At 44.8% G+C, this 21692-nt stretch overlaps 1 protein-coding gene across 1 annotated transcript in view; it reads right to left on the reverse strand.

The window, feature by feature from the left end:
* The window catches only part of LOC115082548 (inactive serine/threonine-protein kinase TEX14-like), a gene marked incomplete at its 3' end in the record, with an annotated part of 85406 nt that overhangs the window by 10956 nt on the left and 52758 nt on the right, over nt 1-21692 (reverse strand). The window contains exon 5 of the mRNA XM_029586767.1: nt 16948-17007. Within this exon, the coding sequence (XP_029442627.1) occupies nt 16948-17007 (60 nt within the window). The remainder of the gene's footprint in view (nt 1-16947; nt 17008-21692) is intronic.

Genomic DNA, 21692 nt, shown 5'->3' on the forward strand with positions numbered 1-21692 from the left:
CATTCAACACAGATCTCTTACAAAAAACTCTTCAATCCGAATTAAACATCATCAATCTATCTAACTCTGATAATGCTACCTCATCATGGCTAAATATCACAAAAAAAGTAGCAGACAGCATCAATCCCATCATTACAAAATATAAACAGCAGCACAAACACAACCAATGGTACAATGAAAATATCAGAACTGCCAAACGTTTACTCAGAAAAAAAGAAAGAGAATGGCGAAAAAACAAAAACTCTACCACACTAAATAACTATCGGAGCAACCTAGCTCAATATAAAAATATCATCAACAATGCAAAAAAGGATTTCTTCTCCAATAAACTCTCCAAATTTCATCATAACCCCAGAATGTTATTCACAATAGTTCAGAAACTTACCAAAACCACCCAAGAATCTACATCCACCAAACATGGAAGTGATGATGTTGCTGACTTCTTCAACAACAAAATATCTCATCTTATCCAATCCAACATAACCAACAGCAACCAGAACACCAAACTTAACAACAAGATAACTTCATCTTGGTCAAACTTCGACACCATCTCCACACTCGAAATTCAAACTATAATAAACAAAATGAACCCCGCCAACCATCCATTAGACACCATCACAATAACCACCCTCAAAACAATTGAACCTACCATATCTAAAACCATCAGGAGAGGGACCTTGGGGTGATAGTGTCTAATGATCTGAAGTCGGCGAAACAATGTGACAAGGCAATAGCTAAAGCCAGAAGAATGCTGGGCTGCATAGAGAGAGGAATATTGAGTAAGAAAAGGGAAGTGATTATTCCCTTGTACAGGTCCTTGGTGAGGCCTCACCTGGAGTACTGTGTTCAGTTCTGGAGACCGTATCTTCAAAAAGACAAAGACAAGATGGAGGCGGTACAGAGAAGGGCGACCAGGAAGGTGGAGGATCTTCATCGGATGACGTACGAGGAGAGATTGAAGAATCTAAATATGTACACCCTGGAGGAAAGGAGGAGCAGAGGTGATATGATACAGACTTTCAGATACTTGAAAGGTGTTAATGATCCAAAGACAACGACAAACCTTTTCCGTAGGAAAAAAATCAGCAGAACCAGGGGTCACGATTTGAAGCTCCAGGGAGGAAGATTCAGAACCAATGTCAGGAAGTATTTCTTCACAGAGAGGGTGGTGGATGCCTGGAATGCCCTTCCGGAGGATGTGGTGAAGACCAGAACTGTGAAGGACTTCAAAGGGGCGTGGGATAAACACTGTGGATCCATAAAGTCAAGAGGCCGCCAATGAAGAGTGGGTGACTCGCCAGAATGATGGCTACTGCCTGGAGACAATACCCTTATTAAATAAACATACACATGCTTACTGTGACTCCAACATCGCTCTAAGCTTCAACAGCAAGAGGAAATGTGGAAAAAAGGATTCACACTCACAAAGAGGGGAGTAGCTGGCTTGTTACGGCGGTTACTACCCCAAATCAAATAAGCCTGATACTTCACTTTCAATGCATATACAGCATAGTTCTCTGCTTCAACGGCAGGGGAGAAGAAAAACTGATACTTCACACATCCAGCAGAGCTCTCTGCTTCAACGGCAGGGGAGAAGAAAAGAGGGTTCGCACTCACAAAGCGGGGAGTAGCTGGCTTGTTACGGCGGTTACTACCCCAAACCAAATGTGCCTGATACTTCACTTTCGATGCATATCCAGCATGGCTCTCTGCTTCAACAGCATGGGAGAAGATTGATACTTCACTCATATCCAGCATAGCTCTCTGCTTCAACGGCAGGGGAGAAAAAAAGAAAACTGATACTTCACGCATATCCAGCATAGCTCCCTGCTTCAACGGCAGGGGAGAAGAAAAACAACCAATAAGGGCTGTATAACATAGTCTGGGTAAAACAAATAAGCATGGGTGTAGCTTGCTTATTGCGGCGGCTACTACCCCTAACTAATCAAGCTAGATATTTCACTTGGATGCAGCTCCATCACTGCTCTCTACATTAAAGGTGGGGGTGGAAGGGAAATAGAACCAAGAGCTAAGAGAAACAGATAAGTATGAGAGAAAAAATGTGTGAAGCTTGCTGGGCAGACTGGATGGGCCATTTGGTCTTCTTCTGCCGTCATTTCTATGTTTCTATGTTTTTATCTTTGACTGAAGGCAACTACCCCAAATGCCTCAAATCTGCTGTCATCAAACCAATCCTCAAAAAGAACAACCTTGATCCAGAAATCCTCACCAACTACCGCCCCATATCAAACCTTTCATTCCTAGCCAAAACCATTGAAAAAGTCGTACACACCCAACTAGATGAATATCTGGAGACAAACAACATCCTACCTCCATCCCAATATGGATTTAGAAAAAACCTAAACACAGAATCTCTCCTCATCTCCCTAAATTTATTTATTTATTTATTTATTTTTAACTTTTATATACCGACATTCTTGCATTAAATACAAATCAGGCCGGTTTACAGTGAAACAGAAAAAGCAGGAAAAAATTCCTTAGTCGAATACAATGAAACAGCTTAGTTAACAAAGGAAACATAAATATAAATTTTTACATATACACAAAGGTTTGCACGAAGGGGTGCACAAAGGGGAGAGCCCCTTTGTTGCGCCCCTTCGGCGCGCGACGCCCGGTACGCGATGCCTGGTGTTGAGGCTGTCTTAACTGTCCGATGTTAGTGACGTCATGGGGGGGCGGGGGTCTAATGATCGCAGCATTTACATCGCTGCTTCTTTCCAGTTCCAGGTGAAGATCAAGCTGTTTCCTTCACTTCCCCTCCCATGACTGTGGGGTGAGAAGCGCTGCAGGGTGCCCCTTGATGTTATCTGGCTTCCCACACGCGACGCCTGGTGTTGAGGCTGTCTTAACTGTCCGATGTTAGTGACGTCATTGGGGGGGGGCGGGTCTAATGATCGCAGCACTTACATCGCTGCTTCTTTCCAGTTCTAGGTGAAGATCAAGCTGTTTCCTTCACTTCCCCTCCCATGACTGTGGGGTGAGAAGCGCTGCAGGGTGCCCCTTGATGTTATCTGGCTTCCCACACGCGACGCCTGGTGTTGAGGCTGTCTTAACTGTCCGATGTTAGTGACGTCATGGGGGGGGCGGGTCTAATGATCGCAGCACTTACATCGCTGCTTCTTTCCAGTTCTAGGTGAAGATCAAGCTGTTTCCTTCACTTCCCCTCCCATGACTGTGGGGTGAGAAGCGCTGCAGGGTGCCCCTTGATGTTATCTGGCTTCCCACATGCGACGCCTGGTGTTGAGGCTGTCTTAACTGTCCGATGTTAGTGACGTCATGGGGGGACGGGTCTAATGATCGCAGCACTTCCATCGCTGCTTCTTTCCAGTTCCAGGTGAAGAGATTATCATTATAGGCTTTGACAAAGGTGAAAAATACCTGCTCATACTCCTCGACCTCTCAGCCGCCTTCGACACAGTAAACCACAATATACTGTTAGAACGACTATCCCAAATTGGCTTAACTGGTACCACACTACACTGGTTCTCTTCCTACCTATCTGAACGAACATACCAGGTACTGATCAACAACATTCCATCAAAAATGATCGACCTCAACACTGGAGTCCCTCAAGGTTCAGCATTATCCGCTACCCTCTTCAACATATACCTTCTTTTTTTTTCAATTTAATATTTATTAAATTTTTTCAATAATTAAACAGAAGTTTCAGGATTTTCCATAATACAATATTCTTATAACTATCCTACTTCCCAGAAGGTACATTGCTTTACACAATAAATCCAAAAGAAACAAATTTCACACTTAAACTCCTGCACATTACTATAAAAAATTAAGGAATGTAATGGGAGATCCAAGAAAATATACTAGAGCATTATTTCCATCATTATAGTTATACAAAATCAAACTATTAAAAGATCATGGAATCCTACACTTCCTATACGCTGATGACATTCAGCTTCTAATTCCCATACAAAACTCAATTGAAGACACCTACAAAAAAACATCAGATCTACTTATTTCAATCCTAGCTCCTCAATTACTTCTACCCCTTATATTCACACAACCACTCTAACCCCACCCCCTACAACTCCTAACCTCTCCCCCTCCCCCCACCTATTTTCCACCTCCTTTTCACCCCCTCCCTCTACTCTAAACTACCTCTTCCCCCTCACCCCCCATAAAGTGAATTTATCAGAACTACATATTGTATATAAAAAAACTTCTATATAAAAAATTTGTTCCCAATCACGTGTATATTTACCTCCTTTAATTATGGATACCCTCCTATATATCAGAATCTCCCCCTCCCCACCCCTATATATCAGAATCTCCCCCTCCCCACCCCCGTTTAGATAACCTCTTTCATGTATCACACTTTTATAATTTTACTTATATAATCTAATCTGTTATTTGTATGCTCTGAATGTTCCTTATTTAATTATCTAATTACGCAAAAATTGTGAAGCCTGTTGCTCAGTTCTGTTATATGTAAACCGACGAGATGTTCCCAACGTTCGTCGGTATATAAAAGTTACTAAATAAATAAATAAATAAATAAATTTCAATCAAGCATCTACTAAATTCCCTGAAACTCATAATCAACTTCGACAAAACTGAAATACTACTCATGGATAAAAAACCCAATCCAACTCCGCCACCTGTGACAATACTAGATAAACAAATGATATCTATACTCCCTACCACCCACACCAGGAACCTTGGAGTTACCATTGATGCTGAACTCTCTTTCAAGACCCACATAGCAAATAAAACGAAAGAAGAATACCACAAGTTACTAACCCTAAGACATATAAAACCATTTCTCAACCCTTGTGACTTCAGAACTGTCCTGCAACTACTTATTTTCTCCACCTTCGACTACTGCAACTCCTTACTAATTGGAATACCTTCATCATCCCTCAAACCACTCCAAATACTGCAGAACTCAGCTGCCAGAATTCTTACAGGAACAAAAAGAAATGAGCATAACACACCCATTTTGACCTCACTTCACTGGCTACCTATTACTGCACGTATTACCTACAAATCAATGACCATCATTCACAAAATCCTAAACAACGATCATCAAGGACTAAAAGGCTTAAACATAACCCCCCAAAATCCACAAAGAAACCTACGCTCTAACAACTCAGGATACTTAAACATCCCCACCATCAGAAACGCTCATCTGTCAACTACACGTGAAAGAGCCTTTTCCATCGCTTCCCCCAAACTTTGGAACACCCTACCCAAAGCCCTGAGAATCCAACACAACCTGAAAACATTCAAAAAAGACCTAAAAACATTTATTGTCCGCAAATTCTATACTAACTCGCAGACATCTGATCATCCCAGCTCTCAACCGGACTCGCATCTATAATCCTCTTATTTTCCTGCTCCCCTGATGAACCTCCTTTCCCTCCCCATTCAAGCCCTCCTTGCTCTCTGACTTGATACGTTTTATATTTGAAAATGTTAACCTTACTCTACTGTTACACACCTTCTATGAAAATGTATATTGTTCACAAGGTTTTACTGTTCTCAACTGCTATGACAATTATATAAGCTGTAAACCGTTATGATGGCTCTAATGAATAACGGTATATAAAACTCAACAAATAAATAAATAAATAATGGACAGACTGAAAGAATGAACAGAACACTTAAACTGTTTCTTCGGTCCTATGTTAACTAGAGCGACTGGGCGGAACTGCTACCTTGGGCAGAATTCGCTATCAACTAGCATCCTGCTACATCTATGGGGTCTTCTCCTTTTCAGCTCATCTATGGACGACAACCACTTCCTCTTCCAATTCCCTTATCGGTGGCTTCTCCTGCAGCACAGGCCACTGCAGCAGAGTTATCTCAGCTTTGGAAGCAAATGAAGGATCTGCTCCTTAAAGCAGGACAGAAAGCAAAAAAGATCTACGATGCTCACCATCGAGAAGCACCTCAGTTTCAGCCTGGAGACAATGTCTGGCTGAGTACCAAGTTCCTGCATCTTAAACTGCCATCAGCAAGTTTTGCACCTCGCTATGTAGGACACTTTGCAATCCTTCGGCGCTTGTGAAATCTGATGTACAGTTTGAAATTACCTCCATCAATGAGAACAACGCTTTCCATGTCTCTCTGCTAAAACCCTTGATGCTCTTGGAGTTCTCTAAGAAGACCCCAGAACCCATTAATCTGGACACTGAGGATGATATTGAGTATGCTGTAGATGACATCTTGGATGTCCGTAAGAGAGGCAAGACATGGGAATACCTCATCTCCTGGGAGGGTTATGGACCAGAAAAAAACTCAAGGGAGACTCTGGCCAACATCATGGATAAAGACATGGTACGTCAATTTCATCTTGCATACCCTCGAAAACCCAGACCACCGGGGTGAGGTCCTGGAGGGGGCCCTTTGAAGGGGGGTACTGTTGCGTCTGTCGGTCGCAGATGGCTGCGACCGCTCTGCCTCACCTCTTTTACCTTTCTCCTCCTCCTTTGGGAAGATGGCTGCCTCCGCTGCTGTTTGCCGAACCCCTTGGTGTCTCCGAGCCAGCATGGGTGTTCCCGTCCGCCATGCTTGTTCCTGAGGCCTCCTAGAGCGCGCGTGCGCATGCTGCCCACTTTCTTAAGCACTTCATGGCGGGAACCTCGGGGGCGGCGCCACCGCATGACATCAGTACCTCCGGGTATTTTAACCTCCACTCCGCTCCAATACGAGTTAGCAAGGACTTCGGTTTTGCTACTCTGACCGCTTCTAAGCTGCTCGCTTGGATTCCTCACTACCCTCTGGGGTATTTTGCTACCTAGTGAAGCTCTGGGTACCCGCTCCTCGGGGGTCTCTCGCTTCTACTCGCCCTCCGGGGTTATTCAGCCTAACCTTCAGGACACCCGCCCCCTCGGGGGTCTTGTCTGCTTTATTCCAGGTACCCTCGGTGCTCCTAGGTACTTGCTCCTCAAGGGCCTATCCTGCTCTGGGTATCCTGCACCTCAGACCACGGGTCCTTCTCTTTACTCAAATACCAAAGGAAGCTATTATCGCTGCTACCCTGTGAGTACTACTAACGCTCCAAGCTCTCCTCGCTCCACCTTTCAGGTTCACGACCTATCCCTCGCTGTGGAACACTATGGGACCGTCGCTATTTCTGGGTGAGATCATCAACTACATTACAACTGAGACTATCTGGAGCCTTACTGTGATATCGCTGGACTACAGCATTGTCCAGTCCTTGGACAAGTATCATCTTCATCACAGCAGTATAATAAAGCTTCCTTTCCTCTGTGTCCGCTTGCTATTGAGTCTAGCCTATCATTGTGGTTCCCCACGGGGCCCCTCCCCATGGCAGGAGTCATCGCCACTTCGACCAAGAGCCCACATTATGCCACAAACCCAACAAGTCCATTTGAAGGGAAAAAGACTTTTGAGAGATGATACATCTTGCTGGGCGAGATTTATGTTTAAAATTTCCGATTTGTCAAAATTCACTTTGAGGCCCGACACTGTGCTAAAGGCATCCAGTTCCCCGATTACTCCTGTCAGTGAGTTAAATGGGTCTGTTAGCATAAGCATAATATCATCTGTGAAAAGGGAGACTTTAAAATGACAACCTCCCATATGGATTCTTGTAATTGTGGATGAGGTTTGTAAGCGGGTCGTAAAGGGTACAAGAAATAGTGCAAAGAGCAAGGTGACAGAGGGCACCCTTGCCATGTGCCCCTTTCTATTATAAAAGGTTCCCTGTGACTGCCATTGATTTTTACCTGAGCAGAGGGATGTTCATAAAGCTACATTTGCCACTTGATAAAGAATGATCCAAAACCCATTTTTGCCAGATTCTTGAACTGAAAGGGCCAGTGGACCAAATCGAACATTTTTTCAGCATCGATAGATAAGAAGACCGTAGGCGTATGATTGTGCTGAACTAGCCAAACAATATCGATTATTTTGCAAACGTTGTCTGCAGCCATTCTCACTGGGACGAAACCTACCTGGTCTGGGTGGACCAAGTTTGGCAAGATCCCATTCAGTCTCTCGGCTAACACCCTGGCTAAAATTTTGAGGACCAGGTTTATCAACGAGATTGGCCTGTAGGATCCACATTGCTTAGGGTCCCTACCAGGTTTCACTAATACAGAAATACCAGCGGTGTTAGAGTTCTGGGCAAGGGATTCATTCTCCCGGAGGGAATTAAACATTTCAGTTAGAGGAGTTGCTATGATTTGAGAATATTTCCTGTAATATGCACTTGTGAAGCTGTCCATCCCCGGGGCCTTTCCCGGTTTTAGCTGTTTAATTGCAGCCAAAACTTCTGAGACCATAATTGGGCCATCTAGGAATTGCTGTTGTTCTTGGGTAATCTCGGGTAAGTCTATGTTATCCAAGTATTCATTCATCTTGGAGTCCCGAATTGACCCATCCTGTTTGTACAGAACGGAGTAAAATTCAGTAAAGCTCCTCCGAATACCTCCAGACCTAGTCTCCCACGTACCCTGTAAATTATTAATCTTAGCCACTATAGTTTGTGTTTGTAGCGCCTTTAACCGTTGTGCGAGATAACGCCCGGCTTTGTTCCCCCCTTCAAAAAAGCTTTGTTTGAGTAAATCAAGGGACCTTAGCGAGTCTTTAACCCTCAAAAGGCGTTGATATATTTGTGGAGAATTGGTGGAGACATGTGGCTGAGATAAATGAGCTATGTCCACTAGCAGCAGGTTCCTTTGTCGCTCCCGCTCTTTGTTACAAAAGGATGCTCTAAAAATAAGAATTTCCCTAGCCAATGTCTTAGAGCATACCCAGACCAATGATGGGGCTTCACATCTGTTTGGTTAAGGTGAAAGTATTCTTGCAGAGTTTTATCTAACAGTTGAGAGAAGTCAGTATCCTTTAGTAAGCTGTCATTCAGCCTCCATGTACGTAAGCCTGGATCTGTATCTCTGAATTGCACCTCCACCCAGATGGGGGCGTGCTCTGATCAAGTAATGCTGTATATGCTCACCTTACGCACACTGTTTTGTAAATTTTTATCAATAAAAAAATAGTCGATACGGGAGTATGTGCTGTGTGACTGGGAAAAAAAAGTATAAGAGCGTGAGGTAGGAAATTGTTGTCTCCATATGGCCACCAAACTCCAACGCTGTAAAAATAGTTGCCAAGCTTTGCGCATACCATGGAGAGCCAATGACAAATTTGAAGAATTATCCAGCATAGGGTTCCTAGGAGCACTGAAATCCCCTCCTAGAATTATAATCCCGTCTGCATGTTTTGTTACTAGATTATCCACTAACTCTAAAAATGAGACCTGGGATACATTAGGAAAATAAACATTTATGATAGTAAAAATGTGTGTGCCCACTCAGATTTTAAGTAGCAGATATCTTCCTAGTGCGTCTGCGAACTGAAAGAGCAGTTCATAGACTAATAAACTAGAAATGAATATCCCTACGTCAGCATAGCGGGAAAGTTTAGTACTAGCGGCCCAATATGTGCGGGGAAAAGAGGAAAAAGATAACAAATGCTCGTATCACTTCCATACATGTGTCTCTTGGATGACAGCTATAACGGCTTGTTGTGTCTGTAACTCCTTATTTAGTAGGAATTGCTTTCTAGGGGTATTTAGCCCCTTCACATTTAAAGATATTAAGTGTGAAGCCATTGTTTACATGAAAGGGGGCTGTCAATGATGTAGTGGGAGGCTAATAGCGTATCCATAATGCCACTGAAACATCCACTTAAAAGAAAAATCATATGCTGTCAAGCATAACCCTACATGTCATAACCCATGGCCACATCAAAAAACACCCTGTTGCCAGTCCCACATATCCCATTATATTCCGCCATTCCCAACCCGCAGAATTCCGGTCTCCTGGGGGGCCCTTCTCATTGCCCGATTGTGAAGGAACTCCCAAAAGTGAGTCCATTCCCCAGATTTTAAAATCACATAAAACATTTAAAAATATTACCGACTTTCATGAGTACCACAGACATATATAGATTCTGAATGAATAATGTGATTTTATACTACGTATAACTCTGTCCCAACAACTGATCTCAACATGACTCACAACCAAATGTCAGTTGGTCACTGCAAACTGGCCTTCCATAAAGTGACCAAGTCATTCAGCCCTGGTCGGACATGGCAGACCGGGAGTCTTTAGAATGTTGTCAGAGCTGCTTCCTACCTTTGCCCGCTCTGTGCCATCTAGGGAGGGTGTCCATCTTGTGAGATTCAGCAGCAATCTTGGGAACCCGAAAGATGACTTGCAGCTGGGCATGATGAAATGCATCAGCGGCCTCCGCCAAAGACCTGATCCGTTGAGTCACGTCCTTGGCTTGAAATTGTAACCCAAAAGGGTATGTCCAGTGGTATCGGATCCCACTATTGCGAAGGGTGGCAGTGACCTCCTGAAGCCCATATCTCCTTTTGAGTGTTGCTGGTGCCAAGTCTTGAAAGATAGTCAAGGCATGGGAGTTCCACATCCATTCTCTTTGTTTGCGTGCTGCCTCATATATTTGTGCCTTTTGCGAGTAACTGTGGAAGCAAATAATGTCGCGGGGGTGCTGATCTCTGTGCTGCCCCAGGGCCCGATGAGCTCGTTCTAATTGGATTGTCAGTTGTAGTGGTTCCGAATCAGTAGGATCTGAGCCGCCTGATCTGAGAATAAATGCGCATATTTGCTGTGCTGTAATATTGGCGTCTGCATATTCTGTGGTGTCGGGAACTCCCTGGATTCTAAGGTTGCACCGCTTATTCCGGTTTTCTAGATCTTCTATTTTATCGGAGAGAGTCAAAAGTTCGTTGTTAAAATAAGTTTGCTGCACTGTTAAGTTGTTAATAGCATCACTGTGGCCTTCCACTCTGACATCCACCTCGTCTACCTGCGCCCCAAGCGTTGCAAGGTCCTCCCATATCTCTGCTATGGAGGCTAGTAAGTCAGTTTTATGTTGGTGCATGTCGGATCTGAGTTCCATAAACCATCCTCTGATTTACTCTCTCGATAAGGTTTCAGCAGCATTGTTCACCGAAATTGCGTTGGCTGTCTTGAGTCCTCGTCTTTGCCTCCCGGCTTCTCAACCAGTGACCCGGGCTGACCGCCATCATGGGGCCCTGCCTCCGTGGCAGACTTCCCATAGGAGAATTGTTTTAAGTCCACCGTTTTTCTTTTCACGGCCATATAAGTTGGTGAACAATCATGGTAAGTAAAATTTGTCAAAATACATTGAAGAATAGGACAGATTTCGCTGAAAATGTTGGTATTTTCTCTGCTGGGGGATGGAGCTTGTCTTTCAGGCGTCCAATCCCATTGGCGTCAGTATAGCACCCTGTCCTTTTATTTTTTGAAAGAGTAAACAAACAATCCGCATTTACCCTTTCTTTTTTTTTTTATCATCTTTTAACAATATACAAAATAAACTTTTGCATTAGCAATACAGAGAATTCATATCAAAGTAACAGTTATCTTGACATATTTAACCCTCTCAACTCAAAGGGTTTATGATTAAATTTCTATATAATTTTTCTCGTTACATAGGAAAACATGGAGAAAAGAAACATTACAGAGGACTACTTAAAGAAAAAATATTACAAACTTTGGCTCCTGTATTCCGCTCCCAGACAAATTCTCCACCCTTATGGCACATTAGGTTGTCTCCTCCCATCTAAAAAGACCCGTAGTTGATCTGGTAAAAAAAATATAAGTATTCCTGACCAGTTTAATGATGCATTTGCATGGATAACGCAGTGTAAAACTGCCTCCTAATGCTAGGGTTTCAGGTCTCATCTGTAAGAAAGCTTTTCTGCGCAGTTGCGTAGATTTAGCTAAGCCGGGGTACACACATACGAGACCACCACAGTATAATCTATAAAAATAAAAATGTTAAATAGTTTGGACAAAATCGCTAATCTCAGAAACCACTGAACCGATTGCTTTCAAATTTGGACACAACCTTCATTTCGCATACAGGAAGGTTCTTCTGTATTTACATTACAGATATGTCACACCTGTGACAGGTAAAATAGGTTTAAAAAGTTTTTCGAGAAAACAGCGACATCTGCTGGACGTAAGCGACATCTGTTACACCTTACACTAACATACGCTACACTAATCATTTCGCCAGTCCAGGTCCACGTTTCACTTCCATTTTAACACATTCGCGCACTTTTTTCGCCGGAAGATAACTATTTCCTTTACAGATAAAATACACCCACCACCCTCCTCACACCCCAAACACACATGCCAAATTGATTTACTTCCCACAGCTTTCCAACACACACAAAAACACCCTCCTCACACATGCCAAATTTATTTACTTCCCAGGCCCTCACAACACACACAAAACCTGACAGAAGTCCAGGAGGCTCCAGCAGGGGGCCAGGACCGGTCCGGGACACATCTCCTGCACTACGGCCATCGGCTGCCAGCAATCAACATGGCGCCGACGGCCCTTTCCCTTACTATGCCACTCGGGGACACCAATGGCGGCAGTAGCCCATGTGACATAGTAAGGGCGAGGGCCCCTCGGCGCCATTTTCAGGACTGGCAGCCGGCGGACCTTTGCCCTTACTATGTCAGAGGACCTATCGCTGCCATTGCTCCACTCCACTGACATAGTAAGGGCAAAAGGCCGTCGGAACCTGTTTCAGTGCTCGCAGCCGACGGACCAACGCCAATACATCGCTCCCGGACCGCTCCTGAACGCCCGCTCCACCAACTGACATTTTTATCAGGTCTCGGGGGGTCTGGAGGGTGGTGATGAATTTATTGTGAACATCTTGGGGAGGGGTCACGAGGGGGGACAGGTTTCATTCATTCAGCAACTCTGGGGGGGGGGCAGGGGGGGCTACTGTTTTTCGCAGGGCTGGGGGAGGGGAGGGCAGGAGAGTGTGGGGTGATTAGTTTAAGAGAACTTTTCTCATAGGGTTGTTTTTTGGGGGAAGGGTGAGGTTCACACACAAATACATACACTAAACTTGCACGATCTTGGGAACGCACCAAAATAGCCCTCCCCAGACCACAAAACAGATTTGGAAGTGCAAATTTGGTTAGGCACTCCCCTATTTGGCTACATAACGCGCACAGATGCCCAGGGACAGACCACATGTAGCACCAACAATTTTAATTTCCCAGGTCTTGGGAGGGGGTAGGAGGGTGGGGGGGTTATTTGATTTAAAGGGTTGGGATTGGGTTTTTATTTTTGGGGTGTGGAGGGGGGGGGTTCCCACAGAAATAGAAAGACAAAGGTTTTCTGATCTGAAGGATAGGCAGTAGGCGGGGGAGGTGACAGTGAGGGGAGGGAGAATGAGAGGGGAGGGAGAATGAGGGGAGAGGTGAGTGTGAGGGGAGAGAGTTGGAGTGGGGACAGGGGAGGGAAGGGGGGGGTGAGTGACCAAGGGGGAGGAGGATGAGTGACTGAGGTAAATGAGCAAGGGGAAGGGGGAGGGAGGGTAAAGAACCTGACTCTGCCACTGCAACGCGTGGCCGGGTCCCGCTAGTTCATTTATATTTTTAAAATAATTCTTCATAATCTTTGAAACACTCGTTTCATCAAAAAAGGTAATAAAGAGTACAGCCCTGTCCACAATTTCAATGGTAGAATTTTCTAAATATTCAGTTAGATTTTGAAAGTCCAACCCTTGCATATTTGGAATGACTGGGACAGAGTTCCTTCTTTTTGTTAGGAAGAATAATGTCTTAACTGCAGGGATCTCATCTTGTGGGATCTTTAGAGTCTCCATAGCATATTTCCTAAAAGTTAACAAGGGTATTTCACCCATTACAATAGGGAAATTTTAAAGTCTTATATTTAGATGCCTCAAAGTTTTCTATCGATTCAAGTCTCCTCGACGTATTCGCCCTCTCAGATATAGTGGCATTTATACTGTGGAGACTTTTTATTTCCTCATTAACTTTCTTTAGGGAATCATCATATTCAACAAACTTCTGCTGAATATCCCATTCCTGTGTGTTGCAAACTGTTGCGGACTGGACAGTGGACCCTTGGGCCGACCTGGTGGAGGAAGATGGTTGGAAGAGAGAGCTCCATGGAGATGAGACAGGCCGGGAGGCGGTACCAAGATGAACGCAGGAACAGAATCTTCACCCTGGAGATCCGATATCCCCCGGGAGGAGCCCTTGAGGATCCGGACCACTGGGACTTAGGCGGCAGAAGCAAGTACTGAAGAGAAGATGGAATCTTCACCCTGGAGATCCAAGATCCCCCCGGGAGGAGCCCTTGAGGATCCGGACCGCTGGGACTTAGGCGGCAGTAGCTAGACCAAAGTAAGGACGGAGCAGGAGTCAAGACAGGTGACAGACACGGAGTATCAAAGGTGAACCGGGATCAGGAACCAAGGAGACAAGTCGAGAAGAATCCGGAAGATGTGCAGGATCAGGAACACAGCAGGACCAGGATCAGAAACACAGCAGGACCAGGATCAGAAACACAGCAACTGGTGCCTCCAAGGAGAGAACCTCATTGCTAGGCAACCTCCTTAGACGCCGGGCTTAAATACCTTGCCAGCGTCTGAGGTCATCAAGGAGGCGGGCCGGAGCTTCCTGTAGTTGAGTCTTTAAAACGGTCTCCCTCACATGCGCGTGTGTACCCCTGGGAAGGGCGGAGTCAGAATCCGGACTCGGCAGCATGTCCCTCGTGGAGACGCTACCGCGGAGAGGCCACGTAGGGCTGAGAAACACCAGACCCCGTTGCAGGCCGGGACGAGAGAGGAAGGTAAGGGCCCGGTCGCAAGTCTAGCGACTGGGACTGCAACACTGTGTCACAATTTTAGCCGCTATCTCGTCCAGCTTTAGGGCCTGATTGTCTAGTTTGGCCGACATCCTCGCCATAAGGTCCCAGATCGTATCAAGGGTTACTACCGTTGGTTTAATAAATTGCAATGGAGGGGATTTCTTTACCCCAATTTCAGTAGTCAAACTACATTCTCCCGATGGTATGGGGACACCAGTTGCTTCCTGCACTTCTCCCCTCTGCGAAGCAGTTGCTGGGGTTTTCGGCTCTCCTCCAAGCAAACCAGCGGCTTCTGGGCCACCCAGCCAGACACACCCAATGATGTCATCAGTTTGAGTTGTAGCTCCTCCGTCGCTGGCTTGTGGCAAAGCTCTCATCGGCGTTTTCAGGGCAGGAGGGCTCAACGGAAGCTCCCCAGGGGAGTAAGGCTCTCCTCTCGCCTGCTCCCCAGCGGGGGTTGAAGCCCTCAAAACAGGTACGGTAGAGGCAAACTCAGATATTAAATGTTGTCTCGTAGTGCTGTCCGGGTCGGGTGGATATACCCGAACTTTGCCTTTTCTCTTATGAGGCATTCTTTGCGGAAAATTTGCCGAAGCTATAATTCAGAAATCTCTGATATCTGAGCACGCAGTTGCGACCTCTCAGGATGCCATCTTGGTTTCTCTCCTCGCATTTACCCTTTCTTTTTGAGTCTTTGGTTTTTTTGAAAGAATAAACAACTGATCCACATTTACCCTTTTTATTCCACTCATTATTTTATGCACCTCTATTATATCTCCTTCTCATCCTTCTCCAAGCTGAACATCCCTAATCTGTTTAGCCTTTCCTGATAGAGGAGCTGTTCCATACTCTATCATTTTGGTCATCCTTCTCTGTATCTTTTCCAGTTGAGCTTTACACAGTACTCTAGGTGTGATCTCACCAAAGAGTGATACTGAGGTATTAAGACATTCCCTGTTTTATTATTTATCATTTCCTCTGAAATCTTTAATATCTGTACCAAATATTGCCTCCACATGTCACGTGGGGTCACCACAGGGTCTCTGGGAAAATTTATTAACCATAGGTTTCTCCCTTTTATTTGGTTTTCCTTATTTTCTAGACGATTCATTAATATAGAGTTTTCTTTTATAATATTGCATTGAAGATTTCTCATCTCTTTCAATTCTGTCTCAACTTTTGCATACTTATCCATTTGCTTATTCATATCTTCCTCTAATTTTTCCATTCTCACCATGGTTGTATTTAGCACTGAAGCCAGAGGATTTATCTGGTTAAAAAGATTGTCATTTATTGTTTGTATTGCTTCCCAAATCTTCTCTAAAGAGAAAGTATCTGGTTTTGTTAATTCTTTCTTTTTAGGTAAAGTTAAAAGTACTTTCCTTTCTGTTGGAGGCTGTGTTGTACAGCCTACAGCGTCTCCCAGGCCGGTCTCTTCCGCGAGGTGTGGCCTCTGTTGTTCCTCTCCACCGCCTTCATCGTGCAGCCACCATTCTCCGGCGGTTTCATTCTCACTTTCGCGGTTGAGATCACTCCTGTTTGCCCCTCGCAGAGCTGCAGGATTTCCTGGGGGAGTCCGCATTACCGGGGAGAAGGTCGTCTGGAGCTCATGTGAGGAGGCGATTTCTTCTTCCACCCGCTCTCCTCGCTGCGAGCTTTCCACCGGCTTCTGCTCCCGTATTACATGGGAGTCCATATGGCCCTGAATCTGACCCTCAATATGTTCTCCCAAACTTTCTCTCTCTTTCGCTCTTCTTTTTCTACCGGTATGAGGCATTTTACACAAAACATACTTTACTCCTCAGAGCCCTGGTTACCCACGTCTGGACCCGTCGGCCATCTTGGATCTCCAATGATTTACATCTAATTTGTCAGTGTTGCTTTTTCTTATTTTCTTCAGTTGGATCCTCTTTCCATTTTTTAAAGAAGTTCTTTTGATAAAATTGCTTCTTTCACCTCTTGTTTTAACCATGCTGGTAGTCATTAGGCCTTCCTGCTGCCTTTTTAAATATACTGAGTACATCTGATCTGGGCAGATTAATTAAGCCCACAAATAAACCATGCTTTCTTAAAAAAAGATTTCATGAAGTAGAACAGGATTAACAGGATTACCATGCTAGTTGGTAACAAGAAAGTTGGTTAAAAAAACAAAAAGACAGCAGGACAGGGACAAAACTTTATTAGATTAGGCTACTGAATTAATTTAGGGGTCATATGTTAAAAAAATCTTACCTATTTCATCAAGCAGGTCCTGAGGTGGTGGAGGCAATTCCTCATTCAATTTACCCGAAACTTAAAAAGAGCAAAATTTAAATGTACTATATTGTATCTACAGCAAATACATGTACAAACTTAGATCATAAGCCCTCTGGGGACAGGGAAATATGTACTGTATGTGTATGTAACTTGACCTGAGCTACCAAAATAAAGGTGTGAGTTAAATACAGGAAAAAAACCCATCTACAGCAAACAGAAATTTCAAAGAGTTCTGTATTTTCTGGTGTATAGGTCGCACCCTTGTATAAGTTGCCCCCCCCCCTCCCCGTAAGCAAGCCTTTTCACGAAAAGTTCAGTAGATAAGTCGCACCTGTATATAAGACACATGCATTGGTATTTATGTCTGTGAGAGGATCAGCCTTACGAGCTGACCACCAAGCATTCATGTAGTAAGTGCCAAACAACAGCGGGTCGCTGCAAGGATCAGATGTACGAGGGAATGCAAGAATGGGGGCATGCGATGGCACCAGAGTCAGCGTTCCTGCTTCTGAGCATCTTCCATTTACTAACTTCACAGGACATCGCAATTCTGAAGACGCCTCGGGCCGAGGTGAAAAAACGAGTGGCCGAGGGCAGAGCATGCGAGGGGGACACAGCTTTTATTTTTATATATATATATCTATATATATATACTAGACGTTAAGCCCGGGCTACATTAAAAAAAATTTTTTCAGTCCATTTCCTCCCCCCCCCTCATTCTCCCCTCACCCTTTATTCTCCCTCCCACCTCATTCTCCCTTCACCCTTTATTCTCCCTCCCACCTCCCCCTCTAGTCTCCCTCCCTCCTCCCCTCAGTCACTCCCTCCTCCTCTTTCCCCTCCCCTTCTGGATAGCACAAATGGAAGATCTTCGGGGGAGGTCCCTCGCGCGCGCGTGCGTGCCGCTACTGCGCCTTGCCGCCGCTCCTCCCAGCGCTATTTTTTGTTATGGGCAAGCTCTGGCCGACGTGCTCGCCCGCGCATGCGCGGTAGAGTTGCTCTCTACTGCGCATTTGCGGCACGTCGGTCCGGGCTCCCTTATCTAGTAGATATATATATATATATTTTTTTTTTTTTTTTTAATCGCTTTTATTTATATTTATTTCATCATGATGTGCCTTCCTTTTTACTTGGGCGGGTAGGGTAGTGTGCAGCGCTGGAGGTGGCATATGCTGTCGGGTTTAAAGAGTGCAAGCCAAAGCCACTCGCAGCAGCAACACACATAATATAAACAACAACTTCTGAAAGGCCCAAGGATGTGATTTAACTCCCTTTCCCCCATATTAATCACTGTGACATTGCAGCCAGGAGTGCTGGCATGGGCCTCGGGCCAATTGGGCTTTCCAAAATGTGGGCAAGAGTGGGAAGTTCTTTTTTTTTTTTTTTTTAATTTTGCTGGTGAGAAGATGACAGTATATAGGTCGCACCAGTGTATAAGTCGCAATCACTGAAATTGCCAAAAGAAAATGACATATACACAGGAAAATACGGTACTACCTTAACTACACTACACCAAATATTTTATTCAATTTCATGGAATAAAATTATGTTAAATAAAATAAATACAAATGTATGAAGATCAAAGTAAATATTATGACATAAATAAAAACTGAAGACTAACTATAAAGCACTTTCACCAGGATTCAAAAAACTTGAATTCAAACTCAATCATACTGCAGCACATACTCCCATTTTCATCTCCCAACCTTAGCTTTTTGCAAAAAGAAACAAAAAATTGTAAAAGCCCTACATGATGTCTGATAACTCCAAAACTGTTTCTACTTCCCCAGTAACCCCCTCACCTCATATCAAGACTTAATATCCTAATCCCCCCACCTCATATCGAGACTTAATATCCTAGCCCCCTCGCCTTATAATCAAAACAATATTCTAAGCCCCTTGCCTCATAATCAAGACTTAATATCCATACTTCTTCACCTCCAAATCAAAATTTAATATCCTAATCCTCTCACCTCATAATAGGAAAATTGGTTCTTACCTGCTAATTTTCATTCCTGGAATACCACAGATCAGTCCAAACAAGTGGGTTTTGCATCCCTAGCAGCAGGTGGAGGCAGAGAATAAAAGCTTTTCAGACAATACTACATAATCGAGAGTGCCACCTGCAGACTCTCAGGATTGACCCGTACCCAAGCCAAGATGACCAATCCAAAAAAAATAAATAATTCTGGGCGAGCAGAGTCTCAAAGTTGGAGCCCCCTAAATCTAGAGCCCCCTCTCTCATAACAAGGATCATTACAATTTGCAACCCTAACCTAAAACCTATGTACAATCTCTGAAAGTCAATCTTTGTAAATCTGCATTTGATAAAAACTGCATTGCCAACATCCAGAAACGAGGAAGGTCTTTTGAAAAATCAACAGGACGGGTTTCTGGACTGATCGTGGTATTCCAGTAATGAAAATTAGCAGGTAAGAACCAATATTCCTTTCCTGTTCATACCCCAGATCGGTCCAGACAATTGGGATGTACCTAAGCCCTTCCACAGTAGGCGGAAACCTGAAAGACTCGCGTGCAATACGTTTTCCCCAAATGCAGCTGCTTCTGGCGCATGAACATCTAGACAGTAATGTTTGGTGAAATGTGAATACCATATCGCTGCCCGACAAATCTCTTGCAGAGATACCAGATGACATGCCGCCCAGGAGGTTGCCTGCGCCCTAGTAGAATGTGCCCACTACCCCTTCAGAACTGTTGGGTTTGTGGCATATTGTGGACTCTTGGTCGAAGTGGAGATGACTCCTCCCACTGGGAGGGGCCCCGTGGGGAACCACAAAGATTTGCTAGACTCTAGTAAGTAGACACTGAGGAAGGAAAGCTTTATTATACTGCGATAGTAGAGTTGAATCTTGCCCAAGGAACAGACAGCACTGTAGTCCAGCAGAATTCCAGTAGCTCAACAGTCTCTGTAGATGACAATCTCACCCAGATGTAGCAAAGGTCCAGTAGTGTTCCGCAGTGCGGGATAGGCCATGAACCTGGAGGGTGGAATGAGAAGAGCTGGAGTGTAGAGGTACTCACAGAGAAGCAGTGTTGATAACTTCCTTCGGTAGTTTGAAAGAGGCAGGGGACAAGACGTCCAAGACACAGGATACCTTGAGTAGAAGAGGCCCTCGAGGAGTGAGTACCTAGGAGCGCCGAGGGTTCCTGAAAGAAAGCAGACAGGACCCCCGAGGAGCGGGTGTCCTTAAAGTTAGGCAGAGTAGCTCCAGAGAGCAAGTAGAAGCGAGAGGCCCCCGAGGAGCGGGTATCTGGAGCTTCCGTAGGAGCGAGATACCCCGAAGGGCAGTGAGGGATCCATGCGAGCAGCTTAGAAGCGGTCAGAGTAGCAAAACCGAAGTCTTTGCTAACTCATTGATTTGGAGCAGAGCGGAGGTTTAAATACCCGGAGGTACTGATGTCATGCAGTGGGGGCCGCCCCCGAGGTTCCTGCCATGACGTATTCAAAAACGTAGGCAGCGTGCGCGCACGTGGCCTAGGAGGACTCAGGAAGAAGCATGGCGGATGGGGACACCCATGCTGGCTCGGAGATGCCGAGGGTTTCAGCAGGCAGCAGTGGAGGCAGCCATCCTTCCAAGGGAGGAGGAAAAGGGTAGAAGAGAGGTGAGGCAGAGCGATCGCAGCTGTCTGCGACCAACGGATGCAACAGGAACTGATCTATTTATTTATTTAAGATTTTTCTATACCGATATTCGTTGTTGGACATCATATCGGTTTTACAGTCAACATGGAGTCAGCAACATAGCTTTACAGTGTAACCCATATAACAGCTTTTACAGAGTAACTATAATAACAGTTTAACAAAAACAGCTGATTGACCCTTACAGATATAGGCTGAAATTATCGCCCCCTTCAACCATCGCACAAGCATTTCCTTGGAAGCTTTATTTCCCTTCTTCACTCCACTGAATAAGGCAAAGAGATCTGATCTCCGAAAAGCATTCGTCACCTTAAGATATCAGAAGAGAATATGCCAAACATCCAATAGGTGAAGCTCCTTTGCAAGTGGAGTATCGAATGTCAAATGCGGGAAAGCTGGCAGCTCCACTGTCTGGTTGAGATGAAATGAGGAAACGACCTTCGGCAAGAAGAAAGGGACAGTATGTAATCTTCTGAAATGCGTAGGAAGGAGTCTCTACATACAACTCGAAGCTTCGAAATCCTCCTAGCCGAATAAATGGCTACAAAGAAAATGGTCTTCAGGGTGAGATCCTTCATCGATGTCCTTCTAATCGGTTCAAATGGAGGTCCACAAAGAACTCGAAGGACAAGATTAAGGTTCCATACTGGACACACCCTCCGGATCAGCGGACGCAAATGCTTCGCCCCCTTCAGAAAATGCATGACATCTGGATGAGCCACTAATGACCCCCCCTGCAGCTTACCCTGAAGACAATCTAAGGCTGCCACTTGTACTCAGAGGACATTATAAGTCAGTCCCTTTGCTAAGCTGCTTTGCAAAAAGGCTAAGACCTGAGGAATACCTACCTGCAATGGCTGTAGCCCATTCTCCAAACCCCATGACTCAAACATTCTCCAAACCCAGATATAAGCCAAAGAAGTGGAAGGCCTCCTCACCTGAAGCAAAGTCGCAATCACTGGTTCCGAGTACCCTTTCAAGCAAAAGTGTTGCCTTTCAAAAGCCAAGCAGCTAGACAAAAGCGATCCACCTGCTCTGAAAAGAAAGATGGGCCCCTGTT

Source organism: Rhinatrema bivittatum, unplaced genomic scaffold (assembly GCF_901001135.1).
Source record: "Rhinatrema bivittatum unplaced genomic scaffold, aRhiBiv1.1, whole genome shotgun sequence".
Classification (NCBI taxonomy): Eukaryota; Metazoa; Chordata; class Amphibia; order Gymnophiona; family Rhinatrematidae; genus Rhinatrema; species Rhinatrema bivittatum.